The sequence below is a fragment of the Hirundo rustica genome, chromosome 24, assembly GCF_015227805.2.
Source record: "Hirundo rustica isolate bHirRus1 chromosome 24, bHirRus1.pri.v3, whole genome shotgun sequence".
NCBI classification, from domain to species: domain Eukaryota; kingdom Metazoa; phylum Chordata; class Aves; order Passeriformes; family Hirundinidae; genus Hirundo; species Hirundo rustica.
The window spans coordinates 386,829-402,684 of NC_053473.1; the positions used below are offsets into that span (position 1 = coordinate 386,829).

At 44.1% G+C, this 15,856-nt stretch overlaps 1 protein-coding gene across 4 annotated transcripts in view; it reads left to right on the top strand.

The window, feature by feature from the left end:
* The window catches only part of CEPT1 (choline/ethanolamine phosphotransferase 1), a 30,907-nt gene extending 15,470 nt beyond the window's left edge, over window positions 1–15,437 (top strand). For 3 of the 4 annotated variants that reach the window (XM_040085351.2, XM_040085352.1, XM_040085353.2), the window contains exons 5-9: window positions 6,695–6,779; window positions 10,152–10,283; window positions 10,938–11,096; window positions 12,794–12,919; window positions 14,628–15,437. In XM_040085351.2, the coding sequence (XP_039941285.1) occupies window positions 6,695–6,779; window positions 10,152–10,283; window positions 10,938–11,096; window positions 12,794–12,919; window positions 14,628–14,747 (622 nt within the window). In that variant the 3' untranslated portion in view covers window positions 14,748–15,437. The remainder of the gene's footprint in view (window positions 1–6,694; window positions 6,780–10,151; window positions 10,284–10,937; window positions 11,097–12,793; window positions 12,920–14,627) is intronic. The other variant, XM_040085354.2, reaches the window with a different exon arrangement.
* Window positions 15,438–15,856: the final 419 nt, after the last annotated feature.

The following is a 15,856-nucleotide window of genomic DNA, read 5'->3' on the forward strand; positions in this document are numbered from 1 at the left end:
AATGGTAATTGAGCAAGGAGTAGTCGAAGGGAAGAACAAGCTTAAATCAAGATTTTAGTCTGTGATATGAACATCTCAGCTGACCGAGGAGTCGCTTAGGGTGGAAAAAATTATCAAATCACATAGATCTGAAACGCTCAGAGTTCTGAAATCATTCCCTGCTCTGATGGGTGTGGGATGGAAATAACTCAGATCGGGTGATGAGAGGAAATTGTTTGAACTGAAGTAGGACAATTTGCCATGGGATGGGAGAGAGAGGAAGGGCAGGTGCAGAGGACCTGGAGCTGCTGGAGGTGTCCATATGCAGCCCCTCCGGCAAAGGAGGCCTTTGCCATCCCAGGAGATGGTGATGATACTGGTTTTACAGCCAGCTGGGGAGTAGGGCATGGGCCAGGCAGGGCATTTTCCTGCATGGTTTGGTTTAGAGGGACTTGAAAGCTCATCCCATTCCACCCCCTGTCATGGGCAGGGACACCTTCCACTATCCCACGCTGCTCCAAGCCCCAGTGTGCAGCCTGGCTTTGGACACTTCCAGGAATGGGGCAGCCACAGCTTCTCTGGGCAGCCTGGGCCAGGGCCTCAGGACCTGCACAAGGAGGAACTTCTTCCCAATGTCTCATGTATCCCTGCCCTCTGGAACTGGGAAGCCACTTCTCCCCTGTCCTGTCCCTCAGGCTCTTGTCACTGGCTCCTGAGACAGAACCCCAGGTGTTGTCTGTGACAGGTCTGCTCACACACTTATTTTAACCCAGTTTCAGGCACTGAGTTACAGGATAGACTTTTAAATCTGTTTAAATTCTGGCATGAATAATTTCAGATGCCTTCTGGCGCCTTTCGTTTTAGTCTTAACTCATAACTAAAGATGCTGCTGCTTCCAAGTGGTTTAATTCAGACACACCAAGCATTAATCACTTATTTACACACTCAGAGGTCAGGCAGAACAGATTTTTAGGTCAGTATTGCACATCTCAGATGAGTAAGCTACAGAAAATGCATATTCATACTCTGGCTGTTTCAAGTGACAAACATTTGTACTGAGAAAATATAATACTATAACCCTGTCTTGAAAAGAATACAGGAACTGGGACAGTATGAAGTGAGTAGCTTCCAAATTCTTGCAGCACAGCCAAACCTTGCACTTGTTGGGCAGAAAAGTTTGTTCACCAAGGAGGGGAAAATGTCTTAAATTGTTCATGAAGTTTGCTTATCCCTGTAGCCTATGGGGGAATTATTTAGAACAACTTGAAGGCTTAAAGAGCTGGAAAATAAAAATATTCTGGGAATCAAAATAGGTTTACTCCATTATTCCCCACATTCACACTTGAAGTGCCAGAGTTTCAGCCCTGCCTCCCTGTCCCTGCAGCTCTATGGCGTCATCACCTTGCAGTTCTTGTACTGATGGAATGTGACTTTGTCTTGGAACATTTTGCCTTGGTGATTTTTCAAAGACCAGAATCGGGCTGTTTTAATATAGTTTAGCACAAGGATATAGAGGAATAGCAAATAGAATTGCTGAGGGTGATTCAATCTGGAGACTGCTCAGCTTTTTATAGAAAACAAAGTGTTAAAATAATAAAGTTCTGGACAATATTTGGTTACAAAAGTGATTAGAGGGATGGAAACCTCCTATGAGGAAAGGCTGGGAGAGCTGGGGATGTTCAACCTGCAGAAGAATCCAGGGAGACCTTAGAGCCCCTTCCTGTGCCTAAAGAGCTGGAAAGGGACTTTGGACAAGGGATGGAGTGCCAGGACAAGGTGGAATGGTGTCACAGTGGCATGAATGCCAGAGGGCAGGGATAGATGGGATACCTGGAAGGAATTCCTCCCTGTGGGGGTGGGGAGACCCTGGCCCAGGTTGCCCAGAGCAGCTGTGGCTGCCCTATCCCTGGGAGTGTCCAAGGCCAGGTTGGACAGAGCTTGGAGCAACCTGGGATTGTGGAAGGTGCCCCTGCCCATCCCCTCGCAGGGGATGGAATGGGATGAGCTTTGGGGTCTCTTCTTACTCAAAGCAGGTTGGGGTTCTCTGGATCTTCTCTTATATGAGAAGACTGGACAAGTTTGAAGACTGGCGAATAATATGCATTTCATTTTGTCACAGCAGGGAAAGGAGGATCCATAGAGGAAAATACTGCAGTGTGTGCAGGGGAATCCATGGATGGCAGTGTCGCCACAGGAATTGCAGCTGCCCCTGGAAGCTCTGCAGGAATTCTCCTGTCTTGCGAATTTAGGCAGATAGGGAGTGAGGGCTGAAATGTGCATTTTAAAACTCACAACTTTTATGCTTCCCTGACTTCATTTGAATTCAGTCCTCAGGTATTCTGGTTTTCAGCCTGTGGTTTACTCCCAATGCAATGCTGGCATTGCCTGACCCTGTCCCTGCCTTCTACAGTGCTGGTGGTTATTATTCTTCCCTAACCTCACTTTGCTGCAGAATCAGTACTTCTCAGCATTATTGTGAGTTTTCTTCCCAGCCTTGCCATTGGATGTTCTGTCTGGGCATTTTAGTTTGTTAAATGTTGAGTCTGGGCTCTTTGCTCTGTTGTCAGCATCAGCTCTTTGTTCTTGTTCTTTGCCTGGATGTTTCTGCTGATCTTAAACCTCAATTCAGGGTCTGTTTATTTTCTAGAAGATGAAAAAAGCCCTTGGTTTATTTGAAGAAGAGATTTTTGGAACTTGATTCTTTGTGTCCGCTGCACTTGTACAATAACTTTCCGTCCATCTATTGTACTGTGGGAATGTCTTGGGAAAAGGGTTTGTTTCATTTTCTTCATTTCGTGGGGTTTAATGATCCTGCACATAGTGTGCACAGTGTCAGTGTCTGGGCAGTGCTGCCATGACTCAGTTGTCAGGAAACATCAGGCAGCAAAGCTGTCAGGTTTTGGGGAAGTGTGGCTCCAATGATGCCTGAAAATAACCCATTTAATAAAAATATCCCAGTTCAGAGGCTTTTAAGGACCTCTTGCAGAATTCATGCTGCTCGCTCTTCCCATTTGTTTTTTTCTTAGGATTTCCACTGTCGTATTTAAATGAGTAAATAAATACAAACACAAGCTGAAAATAGAATCTTTGAACTGGCTGATTCCCTTCTTGCTTTGAAATGGTTTTGCTTTCTTACAGCTCTATGTGTGGTACCTGCTTGTATGTAATTAAACGTGATTATAGTAATAGAGGCCATCTGCAGAACAAAGGCCTTCCCCTATTCTCTGCTTTTTTTTCCCCCCTTATTTTTTTACTATAATTTGATAAATGACCCATTACTCCCAATTTGTGTTTTCTCTAATATTTACCATGGGAGAGTCACTTGAATATGCAGTGAAACTTTATGTAGAATAAAATATGGTACTAATGATGTAATATCTAAGCAGGAACATTAGCACCCTGCTTTGCACATAAATTCCCCATCCACTAAAGCAAGTTGAATGTATTTTCCCCCCAAAACAAAGGCATTGGTCAGTCTCCATCCAAATGGAGCAAGTGCTTTCCTGCAGCCCTGCTTTTGCCTTGCCATTTTGTTAGGTACTTCCTAGCTCTACCAGAGTTTAAAAACACTGTGGTGACTGGGGCAATTGATGGAATTTTTTTGATTACTAGCTCATTTTACCTGGGTACAATGCATCAATCCACGTTAGTCATTTAGGTGTAAGAATGTCCTCTGGATCACCTGATGTGTTAATGCATTTCAGGCAGTGAAGCTATTGCTTTGCTCACACCTCTCTTGACAAAACCGTTGTTGCTTTGGTTTATAATGGCATTCTTCCAGTTATTTTTCATTTTAGGGGCTGTTTAGGACTTTTTTGAAGGCTGGTAGCAATCCGCTTGTCTGTCATTTCCATTTATTCCTCCTCAGTCTGGAGCTGCCATGTCCCACTGACTCAGTGTTGGGTTGTGGGCTTCCAGGGGCTGAGCTGACCTTCTTTGCCCTCCCCTCAGGGCTCCAAACATTGCCAAGGTCATGAAAAAAGCACTGGGAAAGCTGATGGGCTGGGAATTGGCACAGGAATTTCTTCTTTTTTATTTGGATTGTTTCAACCAAGCCAATATCTTGACCCCACTGATGGCAAGAGATGGTGCTGGCATGGGGGAGGAAGTGGGGCTGAACAGGTGTTTTTGGGGGAAGAAGGTGGTTGGATTTTAAGGAACTTGGGATGACTGCTCCATGCGGCAGCATCATAGATATATCTGGTTCATCCTGTGGTTGCACAGTTACCTTGAATTCAAGTTAAACCCAGAGAGGAACAGCGTGTGCCTTCCACCATCCTCTGCTTCCAGATGTTGTTCTGTGGTCCAGCTTTGAGGAGCTGCCTGTGGATTTCTGGATTCTTAGGTTTCTGTCTAGAGGCCACTTGACATCCTGCAAAAATAATTCACTGAATAATTCCAACATCAGGCGTGTGCTTTACTGATATCATTTTAAGTCATCTGACAGCGGTTTTAATGAATGTGGGATGTTCCCAGGCCTTTTTCCTCCTCGGGATTAAGAATTTATGCTTTCTTTAAGTGATAGTTTAGCATTCAGTTTCTCCTCAGTAGGTCTTAATGCTTTTGTCTTCTGTGTTAAGGAGCCATTTCATATTAAAAATGCAGAATATGGAACTGAAGTTAAGATTAGTATTTGTTCTACAATAGGAGATTCCTGCTGTTAGTCAGGGAGGAGTTTTTAACAAATATCCTTGGCTGTGTGATGCTGTTTCTGTTTGAGTTGGAAGGGCAGAGCCCTGTGCAGGGGAGTAAAGGTTGTGCCATGGCTGTACAAAGATAAAACTGTCTCCCTAACCTCAATCCAGGCATTGCTCCCCATGCATTTGCTGGGCTCTCAGCCTTGTGCAGAGGTTTGTCTGCAGAATAACTTGGCTTTCCATACATGACATTACTTTATTGTGCATAAGATTTCTGCTGCCCAAAGAAACCTGGTTTCCTACCCAAGGAAAGCTGTAGATTGGAGTTGTTAGTCACTGCTTCTGTGAACTTTCTCAGTTTCTTTCTGTTCTTCAGGTGATTGACAGAAGTAGTGAAATGGGCTAAAACCAATTCCTGTGCTCCTGGAATGGAGCTACTCCAGCCCTTCCTTGGCTGGACACACTGAGAACACATTTCCTTGCTGCCTCAAGGGCTGGGTGGAAGTGATTGCATTAAATCAGTTAGTTTGTGTATCTCCACTGAGCATTTTTATTTTTTTTCTTGCAAGGTACCTCAATGGCTCCATCTGTTTGTATGAGGACTGAAAACAAAAATCTTTTAGAACATTCTTTCCACAGTGGAAGTTAATTTTTCCCCCAGCCAGTTGTGATTGCCTTGCAGGATTATTATTGAGCAAATTGAATATAGGAGGGCTCCAAAGTTTATTTCTTGGGTGTCCCATCTCCCAGTTTGTGTAGTGAAAAGCAAATCAACAATGCAAAGAATCATGAAATAGTTTGGGTTGGGAAGGACCTTAAAACTCATCTCATTCCAACCCCTGCCATGGGGGCACGTCTGCCATGGGATTTAGGTGCAGCCTTGGTGTTATCCCTTGTGTGTATGGCTGTGCTGCTGAGCAGACTGGAGATCCTCAGATGAGAGGATCCGCCCCCAAACTGAAACAAACTCTACAGAGAAACACTGAGCTGATATTAAAATCAATTCCATGGTCTTGTAGCTCATTTAAGGCAGACAGAGGAAAGTCCAGCCCATAATGCTCCTTCCCTGTGCAGGTGATACCAGCAGGGTTTTGTCACAGCAAAGCCTCTGTGTGCATGAAGTGATTTGGAGTCTTTTAGGTAGAACAATCCTATTGGAAATAAGGATAAGCTGGAAATGTTTCAAACTGACTTGAAGGGTTATTTTTGATGTAGCACTTCAGGGTAAGACACTATTAAATGGCTATAATAGATATGTTATATATAACTTATTTTTTATATATACATACATCTATATGCAAATATGTAGATGTATAAAATGTGTATGCCTATTTATTACATATATAGTGTATACACACCCCATATATATCTATATATATCTATATATATCTCACACCAGCAAGTCACTTGTATTTTTATATTCTCCTATTCCTGGCATTCATTTCTATACCTGTTTTTCCCTCTTTCTACCTCCAAGACTTTTATATGCTCCTTAAAACAAAGCCACAATTTCCCTGTTTTCTCCCATTCTTTCTTGCAGCGCATCCTGGCTCTGCTGGAACCAGAAGTGGTTTCTCTTCTTGCTGCCACTGCACCATTTCCATCAACCCTTTAGGAATTCGTGTTTCTCTTCAAAGATTGATGTTATTCAGAGAATGTTCATTCTAAGATAGGGTAGGGAATGTAATAGGGGTTAAAAATACATTTTTAGAATTTTATCGTCTGTACTAAATCCTGTTTTTTTGGTGGACGGGGTTAAAACTGAATATTTATTTTTGCAGCTGCCACTGGGCAGTGAAGAGTTCCAATGTTTCCTGTTGATAAAATGGATTTCTGTTATTGCAATGTGAAGTAAAACAAAATTATAGCACAACATTGCTCTTAAATTTGAACAATAAAACGAAATACATTTTTGCCTTCTAAATTATTTGCAGGTTTTTCCTCTTTTCCTCAGCCTTTTGGGGTGTTTATACTGTGCATGACAGAGTTGCGCCATTGAGCTTGCGAATAACTGACTTGAAATTGCTTTGAATAATTTTGCCTTTTTTTTTTTTTTTTGGCTTTTTATACCTAATCAGAATTGATGTGACTGAAGTACAAATCTTCATAATAATCATGCATTTACTGGCAGTGATTGGAGGACCACCTTTTTGGCAATCTCTGGTAATTTTGCTCATGTTCTTATTTTATCCTTCGTATTTATCTCATGGTCACTGAAGGACTCCTGCACATCTCGAGACAGTTTCACTTCTGCAGGAAGGTTTCACTTTTCCTTATAAATGGAAACAGATTTTTGAATTCAGGTCCCAAGGAATTATCTCTGGATTCTGGCTGTACCGGAGTAATTAAAACAGGACTTAGTCTCTAATCCTTTAATACTTGGTGTGACTGCAAAATTGATGCTTTGGTATTTTTCATTTGCTTCTGCTTGGGGGAAAGATGGAGTAAATGTGGTTGTGTACTCAAACATTCCACTTTTCATGGGAAAAACAAAACACTCTGAACAGGGGAAATGCAGGGTTGTGGATTTTGGCAATTGTTTCTTTCATTACCTTTCCTTTATTCCATGAAACTGTGTATTCCTGTCCTGGCTTCCTCCTTTCTGGCAGTGTAAATTCTCTTCAAAGCCTGTTAAATGCTGCTCCCCAGACTCCTGGAGCTGGGTAATTCCTGTGGGATGCTGAGTATGGCTCCAGCTTGGATCATTTGGAGACATGCAAGTAAAGCAAGGGCAACTTGTTTAATAGATTGTATATTTGGAGTTGATTTTCCTGCTTGGAGCAAGAAAAGTGGTGCAATTGCTGGAGTTTTCTCCCAGAGGATCTGGAATATGAAAAAGCACAAACACTTTGGGAATATGGAGCTGGAGTTCAGCTCTCTGGGATTGTTCCTCAGGCAGATGTGACTGCAGTATATCTGGACAGCTCCAAACTCCAGCCGGGATCCAGCCCTGTGAGAAGGACTCCAGGGTCCAAGTTGCCCAGCTGGCTGTAGCATTTGTGGGATTGGTGACAGGAGAAATTCCTGGAGGAAGTGGCTCTGTTGTCTGCTTGCATGGTTTCTTACATGCTCCTCCCTGCTGCTTCCATGAGCCCTTGTCTGGGCTCTGTTCTGGCCTGTTTCCTCATAATTGTATTTTTTAAATCCCAATTACTTCTGTACAAAACTCTGTAATCCTGGCAGTAATTTTCTGGCTAAATATTCCAGACTTGCTTTAATGCCAGCTCTGGCAACTGCTCCCAACTTCATCCATTGCCTGCTGCCACTTGGTTATTGCCCTATCTGGGCACTTCCCAAACAAAATATGGAATGGAATGGACCTTAAAGCTCATTCAGTCCCACCCCCTGCCATGGACAGAGACGCCTTCCACTAGACCAAGCTGCTCCAAGCCCTGTCCAGCCTGGAATGGTTCTTTCCCGGGGTTTACCTGGATTCTGCAGCTCTCTGGGCAATGCAGCCTTCCCTCTGTGATCAGTCTCAGAGGGTTTAACAGAGAACGTGATTTGCCTGTAAAAGATGTGACTGGTGTTACTTCTCTGCATTGCTGACATGGTTTTGGGAAGTTCTGCCTCCGTGTGACTTTGGATGAAGCCCCTGGAATCACCAGGAATCACAGAATAATTGCAGAGACTGTAGTAATTCATGGAATACCAGACAGCCTTGTGGCTGTCTTCCAGTGTCCTCTGAGTTAAAATTTAGGGGCTGCAGTGCCACTTTGTAGGAACATTTCCCTCTCTCCCTCTAGTCAGAGGGAAAAAATAAAAGTAATCTGATATTTGCTTGAATTTGCTGCTTCCCACTTTTGGCTTTGTTGCTCCCATTTTGTACATGGAGGGATTCAGCAGGTGCAGAGTTTTTAATCCACTCTTGGCTTTCCTCTGCCAAATTTCTGCATTGTGACTGTTTCTCATTAATTTTTTCTTCAGATATGTTTTGCACCTCCATGCAGCTGCTGTGGAGGCCAAAAGGTGGGTGTTAAGAACCCAAAACTGGCCAAACTGGGTGTTACAACAGTGTGGTGTTATCTTCTCCTTCTCTGAGCATCCTTCTCCAGTGTTCTAGTGGTAGCTGGGAGTTCACGGTGTGTTTTTCTCTGCCAACTCCCTTTGTCTTGGGGACATGTCAACCTTAATGTCTTTTGACTCCTGTAATGGAGTTTGCTACTGTTTCCTTTTCCTTGTAAAAGTTAATGCACTCTGTTCTTTAAATACCAAAGTATCAGTTCCAAGGCAGAGGTCAGCTCAGGTACCTGCTTTTAGAAGAGCTTGAGGAGTCCTGAGCCTCCTGACATTAATGGGTGATTACCAGTAGTGCTCCAGTCTGGCAATTCAAGCTTTCCCTTTACCTGTCTTTATTCTTTCTCTACAATCTTTTAGGAAATGCCTTTTTTTTTTTTTTTTTTTTTTTTTTTTTTTTTTTCCTTTTCTTTTCTTTTAATGCCTTAGCAAGGGAGAACTATATTTGAATGCCATGAAACTGGGTAGGGTTTGGGGAGAGGACTGAACAATGCATGAAGGGTTAAAACTCCTCTGCCTCTTAATCATGCCCTGAAAAGATCAAAAGATTCCATTGTTAAATGGAATAGAAAACTTAGGATCTTCAGGAATGATCTTGAAGCTCTGGGAGCATTGGACAATGCTCTCAGGCACAGGGTGGGATTGTTGGTATGTCTTGTGTAGGAACAGGGGCTGGACTGGATGCTCCTGATGGGTCCCTTCCAACTCATAATATTCCATGATTTACCTGCTGAAAGGTGCTCTGAGAGTGTAATTACAGAAAAACAGAAGCAACTTGACCTCCTATGGGCTTCTGTTCCTGGCCAGACTCACTGGGGAGCCGGGTGTTTATTCAGTTGAGTGCCATGACTTCAGTTCCCGAATTAAAAGTTTGAGTAGTTGAATAGATACAGTTGGGAAGTTTTGGGTAGTTATCACTAAACGCTTGCTTCCATAACATACTTCCTGTGGTTTACTTTGGACTATTCTTCATTTCTAGTTTTTCCTGTTCTGCTTGAAACATGGCTGTTAAAAAACAAAGGAAACTTTCGAAACTGCCTGTGCTCATTCTCCCTTCTTTAGCAACCTTATCCTTCCTCTCCTGGGTCACTGACTCTGATCTGACTTGTGATCTCTTTGCTTGTCTTGCTTTGTGTAAAAGATCAGATCCAGTACCTGAAAGGGTTTATCTGACCATCCCAAGTGACTCTTGTTCTGCCCCATTTGATCTTGACCGCAGCTTCAGGAAAGGTGATGTTTCTCTTCCCTGGGATGATTTAGAGCAAGTTCTTGGTTTCTGTGCATTTTTCTGCTTTTGGTGTCTCCTCTCTGGTAACTGAACATAAGTCTGGCTTTCTTGGAAGCTGCATGGAAAGATTTTTGGAAAATACATTTCTCTCTGTAGAAATGTCAATCTCTGTATAGCAGAGAGAGAAGAGCAAACCTCGTGTTGGAAAGTGGAGTGTTTGAGTGCACTTGAAATGTTAACCCAAAGTTGAGTTTGTGCATATTTTAACTTCTTGTCTCTCTTCCATTAAGATTCCAATACTGAATATTCAGGTGAAAATACTCCCAGCTCTTTGTACTGTGGCAGGAACCATATTCTCCTGTACAAACTACTTTGGTGTGATCTTCACGGGTGGAGTTGGCAAAAATGGATCCACTATAGCAGTGAGTACCTTGGACTGCCAGTTCTCCTCAGCACAGAGGCACTTCAGCCACAGTTTGTGTTTAACATAATCCCTTCTCCATGGGAAATATTTTCCCTTCATCTCCTTGCTGGCTTGGGAAAAACAAGTTAATATTGTGTGTGTAAGAATTGTAGGTTTAGGAGTCAAAGTTTTAAATGTTTTGATTAAAAGTACTCATTGTACTTTGATATTTGTTTGTTAATTAATGAGATAAACCAAGTTTTACAAATGCACCCCTCACTGAAGAGTTCATAGAAAAATCCTGTGCAAAAATCCATTCAGAAGGAAAATTTTCAAGAAGATTCTGGGTTGGATCTTTCTGGAAGATCCGTGTTATTTATATTACCAATGTTAAAGAACAAGTGGAGGTGTCTGCACAAGCACCTTCTGTTGCAGTGTTCTTGCTGCCTAAAATCTGATTTTTTTTCCCAGCACCAGAAAGTTTCCACTACATTCTCAGCTGCTGCATCTTTAAGTTTCACCACTTTTTTATTCCTTTTACCACCAGCATTCAGAAGGATGTTTCTAATGTGATTTTACTTTTAACTCCTCATTGCACACCATGTGAGGAGCTCTTTGAGGTTTCTTTGCAATGTGTACGTTTTATTAACCTCATGCTTTAATCTCGCTATAGGGAACAAGTGTCCTCTCACCTTTTCTCCATATTGGCTCCGTGATTGCCTTGGCTGCAATGATCTACAAGAAATCTGCTGTGCAGCTCTTTGAGAGGCACCCCTGCCTCTACATCCTGACTTTTGGCTTTGTGTCTGCCAAGATCACAAATAAACTGGTGGTGAGTGTACCAGAACCTTCCCGAGTCTTGCTGCAGGAGAACTTTTTTGTAGATTATGGAGCTCTCTGGGTATTCCACGGAGTAACTCACACTTGTTTGTGCACTGAAGAGATATTTGTGCTTTGCTTTAAGTAGCCTGGAGGTGCAGCAGAGCCTTTTTCTGTTTGAAAAGGCAGTGGAAACCTGGAGTTGAATCTGTGGTTGTACAGGCAGCACCAGGACAGCTCAGAGCTGTTTCTCCTCCTTCCCCAGCTGCTAATTCATGCCTTTGCAATGTATTTGTGCACGTGTGAAGAGCTAGGCTGGAACAGAGGTGGCTGGAATCCCCCTCATAAAGTAGAGGAAGGTTTGGCTGAAGGAGGGGGGGGTGATGGAGCTGCTGGGGTTTGGAACACTTCTGAGAGTTTAACTTGAAGAATTGGAGGAAGACAGGGATCAGAATGATTAACAGGTTTGTACAAGGGTCGAGGTTTTAATGAATGAGGGTTAAACAGCTCCTACCTCAAATGCCATCCCAGTTCTGCCGGTGTCTGTTGGGCTGTGAGCTGGGTCACTGCTGGACTTAACACACAGTGGAAGAGTTTCAATTCATAGTGGAGGAAGAGTTTAGGCTCTGTGGCAGGAGGGTGAAATGCTGCGACCTTCTCGAAGCGTCTCCTTCAGAAACTGCTCCGAGCAGGCCACAGGAGCAGCCATTTCAAGTCCACGCACACACAGATGTCTCTGTGGAGAAAAGACAGGAAGGGCCTCCTGTGTGATATGTTCCAGCAGGGTTTATTTCAGCATGCCCAAGGGATCAGAAGGCACAGACCATGTGGTGCTCAGGGATTAAATGTGGGGTCAGTGGCCAATGACCTGAAGGCACAAGGGTGGTACAAAGGCAGGGTAAGGGGCAGCAAACCTATGGGGGGGATGAGGTATGAACAGTTGAGGTGGGCAGGGTTCAGTGACCAATGAAGGAAGCAATCCAAGATAGATTGGCAGTAGTTCTCCAAGGCACCATGAGGGAAGTCTTTTCTTTCAGCCTAGGCAGGGAAAACTCTAGGGTAAGTCTTTCCAGGGCAAAGCCTGGAAGTTTCCTGAAGGGGATTTTTAGGGTTCCCACAGCTCACAATGGAAGAAGAGTTTCTTTCTTATCAGGCCCGCTTTGGTGCTCAGTCCCGTGGCAGCCATGCTGTGCAGTGAGGGTGGAGTGTGGGATGAGTTCTGTGCACATAGGGAGGTGAGAAGGGCACACTTGAACACCAAAAATGTTAATCAAATTGTAACCAGAGAGAGGTGGTGATCCCTATGGAATGGGAGAAAAAGAGGTGGAGAGAGGGGAACACCAAGTGTCCTTGGCTTTTGAAGCACTAGCAGCTGTGAGGTTTTTTTTCCAGGCCCAACTTTAAAATTTACCAGTCTGCTCCCATTTCACTGTTTGGTTTCTGGCAAGGGGAAGAGGTGAGCTGGAAAATGTGCTAGTTTTTTTTCCTCTGCTACATTCTCTGATCTAATAAAAGATGCCTCTCTGCAAACCTTGCATCTCTGTAGCTGTGGAGCACCATGGTTCGAACAATATTGTTACTACCGCTTGAGTATTTGATATGTTGCAGTAATGTGGCTTGAGCTGTATGGTTTTGGCTTTATTTATTCTGAAATCACTCTGCCTTGGCTGGCACGTTTATATCTTAAACTTTGCTTTTTTTTTACTGCAGGTTGCCCACATGACCAAGAGTGAGATGTATCTGTATGACACAGCATTCATAGGCCCAGCATTGCTGTTCCTTGACCAGTATTTTAACAGCTTTATTGATGAGTATATTGTCCTCTGGATTGCCCTGGTGAGTCCAGACTCATTTTATTAATTCGCTCTGCCACTAATTCATTGTGTTGACTGTGCCCAGATGAATCCCCTGGAGGTGGGTGGATTTGAAGCTGGTACAGAGCTGAGCAGGGTCGCAGTGTCCCTGGTTTGCTGTTAGGACAGTCCTGGGCACTGTCTTTAGTGATGGTCTGGGTGAGGGGATCAAGGCACTCCCAGTCAGTTTGCAGAGGACACCAGTTTGGGTGGGATGTGGATCTTCTGAAGGGATCTGGATGGGCCAGATCTATGGCCGAGGCCAGCGGTGGGAGGGTCAACCAGGCCAAGTGCCAGCTGCTGTCCTTGAGTCACAACAGTCCCATGGAATGCTCCAAGCTGGGAGAAAAGTGGCTGGAAAGCTGGGAAGGGATCTGGTAGTGCTGGTGACAGTGGCTGGACATGAGCCCAGGTGTGCCCAGATGTGCACCTGTGCTGTTGCAGCCATGGTGTGTCCAGAAGGCCCAGTGTGGTGCCCTGTGCTGGCACTGCTGGGGCACCTCCAGTCCTGGGGACAACTCTGGGCCCCTCCTGACCAGAGAGACACTGAGGGGCTGGAGCGTGTCCAGGGAAGGGAATGGAGCTGGGGAAGGGTCTGGAGCACCAGGAGGGGCCGAGGGAGCTGGGAAAGGGGCTGATCCTGGAGAAAAGGAGGCTCAGGAGGAACCTTGTGGCTCTGCACAACTCCCTGACAGGAGGGGGGAGCCAGAGAGGGTTGGGCTCTGCTGCCAGGGAACCAGGACAGGACAAGAGGAAATGGCATCAAGTTGTGCCAAGGGAGATTTGGGTTGGATATTTGGAAATAAAAGAGCTGAAAGAGTTAACTAGGCATTGGAATAAATTGTCCAGGGCAGTGATGGAGTCACCATACCTGGAAGAGGTGTCTGGATGTGGCACCTGGGGACGTGGGTTAAGAGTGATTATGGTGGCTCTGGGGTGATGGTGGGACTCAATGATCTTGAAGGTTGCTTCCAGCCTTGCTGACTGTGATAGTTTAAAATTTCAAAGCACTATAGCAAATATTGAAAGCTTAGATTAGAATATTTTGCAGATGAGCTTTGCTGCCTTGTTAGCAGGGGCTCTCTGGGCAGTGCAGCGGTGCTCTGGCTGTAGCTTAAGCTCTGGAATGTCTGTCATGACTCCAGCACCCACCAGGAAAAAAATCGAAATTCAACTTACCTGGGCTTATCAAATGCTCAAGTTTAATGCACAAAAAATGTGTTCACCTTTCAGTAAAATTGTGTTGATGTGATATGAAAAGATGTGTGTGTGGTTGTCACCATTCAGTGTTAATGGAGCATTTCACAGTATCTCTGTAGCTGCTGTAACTCTTCTCCACTTTCTGATTGTAGAATTAAGATTCTGTCTTTTCTTAGGCTGGAAGCAGGTCCAGCATTTCCAGAAACTCTTTAGGGAGTGACACCCCATCTCTGGAAGTGTCCAAGGCCAGGTTGGACAGGGATTGGAGCAACCTGGTCTAGTGGAAGGTGTCTTGCCCATGGCAGGTGTGGAGCTGGAAGAGCTCTAAGGTCTTTTCCATCCCGAGGCAGTCTGTGATTCCATGGTTATTCCTGGAGTTGGAGATCCAGCTCACTGGAGGGCAGTGCTGTGGTTGTGGAGTGTGCTGTTAGACCCTGTGTGGCACACAGGGAACATGTGGGAGTAACTGTGGATGATTTTTTCCTGTGCAGATCCTGTCCCTGTTTGATCTGCTCCGATACTGTGTCAGCGTGTGCAACCAGATCGCTGCCCACCTGCACATCCACGTGTTCCGCATCAAGGGCTGCCCCACGCACTCGAACCATCACTAGGGATGGGAGCTGCCACAGGGGAGTGGAGGAGGAGTTGGGTTTCTACAGGAATGGATGAAGACTTGTAGGAGACAAAGGCTAAAAGCAGATAAGAACAAAGTAATTTATAATAATCAATGTTGTATAACTTTTCTTCTTTGTTATCAGTAACACTCCTTAACTAGTCTCCTGCCTGAGAGAGTGAATTCCGAGTTCACCCTAGACAACTCTCCATGTAGTCAACTCTGTTGGTTCTAAGCCTGGGAAAGCATGCAGGAAGCAAATGCTCTGTCTTTGTAATTATCTTGATTACAAATTACTCTCTATATGGTGAATGGATCCCCACCAACTGGAGTTTCTAATGTAGTATAATTACAGCTGCAATCTGACTTGCTTTTAATTTTAATATTTCATCATCTCTTAGCGAAATACTTGTTTAGTGTCCACTTGGAATTTATTTACTAAAGACTTGAGCTGGTGAAAACCCAGAGATATCTTACTAAGTTGTGTGGCTGCAGCAGCTGCCAGGTGGGAGCCAGGCTGGGGTGGTTTTTGCTCGTGCGTTGCTGACAAAGCGGTTTCATGCTGAACAGGGTCCTGTGAGCCAAGGGGTGCCCGGCATGCAAAATAGTGTGGTATCTTTGTCAATTAATTTTATTTTTTTAAATAAACATTATCAAAAAAGACAACTTATTTCTCAATTTTCTTCAGTGGAAAAGACTATAAGAAAAAAAGAATTACTGTTTACTTTTTTATGTATAAAACTTAAGCAAAATTTCCTTTCTGCTCTTAATAAATAAGAATTCTGAGAGCAACAGTTGTCTTGAGATGTATATGTTGCTCTGTCCTGCTTAGACTTGTGAATGTGTGGTTTAGAGAGTGGTTTTCCAGTGCTTTTATGTGCATCATGTTGTCATTCCAGGATCTCTGAGAGCTTTGCCTGCTATATAGTGCAGTAAGTTTGGGTTTCTTTTTTCTGTTGTCATTTTAATACCATTTTAACTGTGATGAACATGAGGGACACTAAGATTATTGGAGGGTTTAACTGCATGTTAATGAAGTTCACCTGGTGCCACCGGCCCTGGCGTTGAGGGGAGCTTCAGCCCCTGAGCAAAGGGGCTGAAGTACTG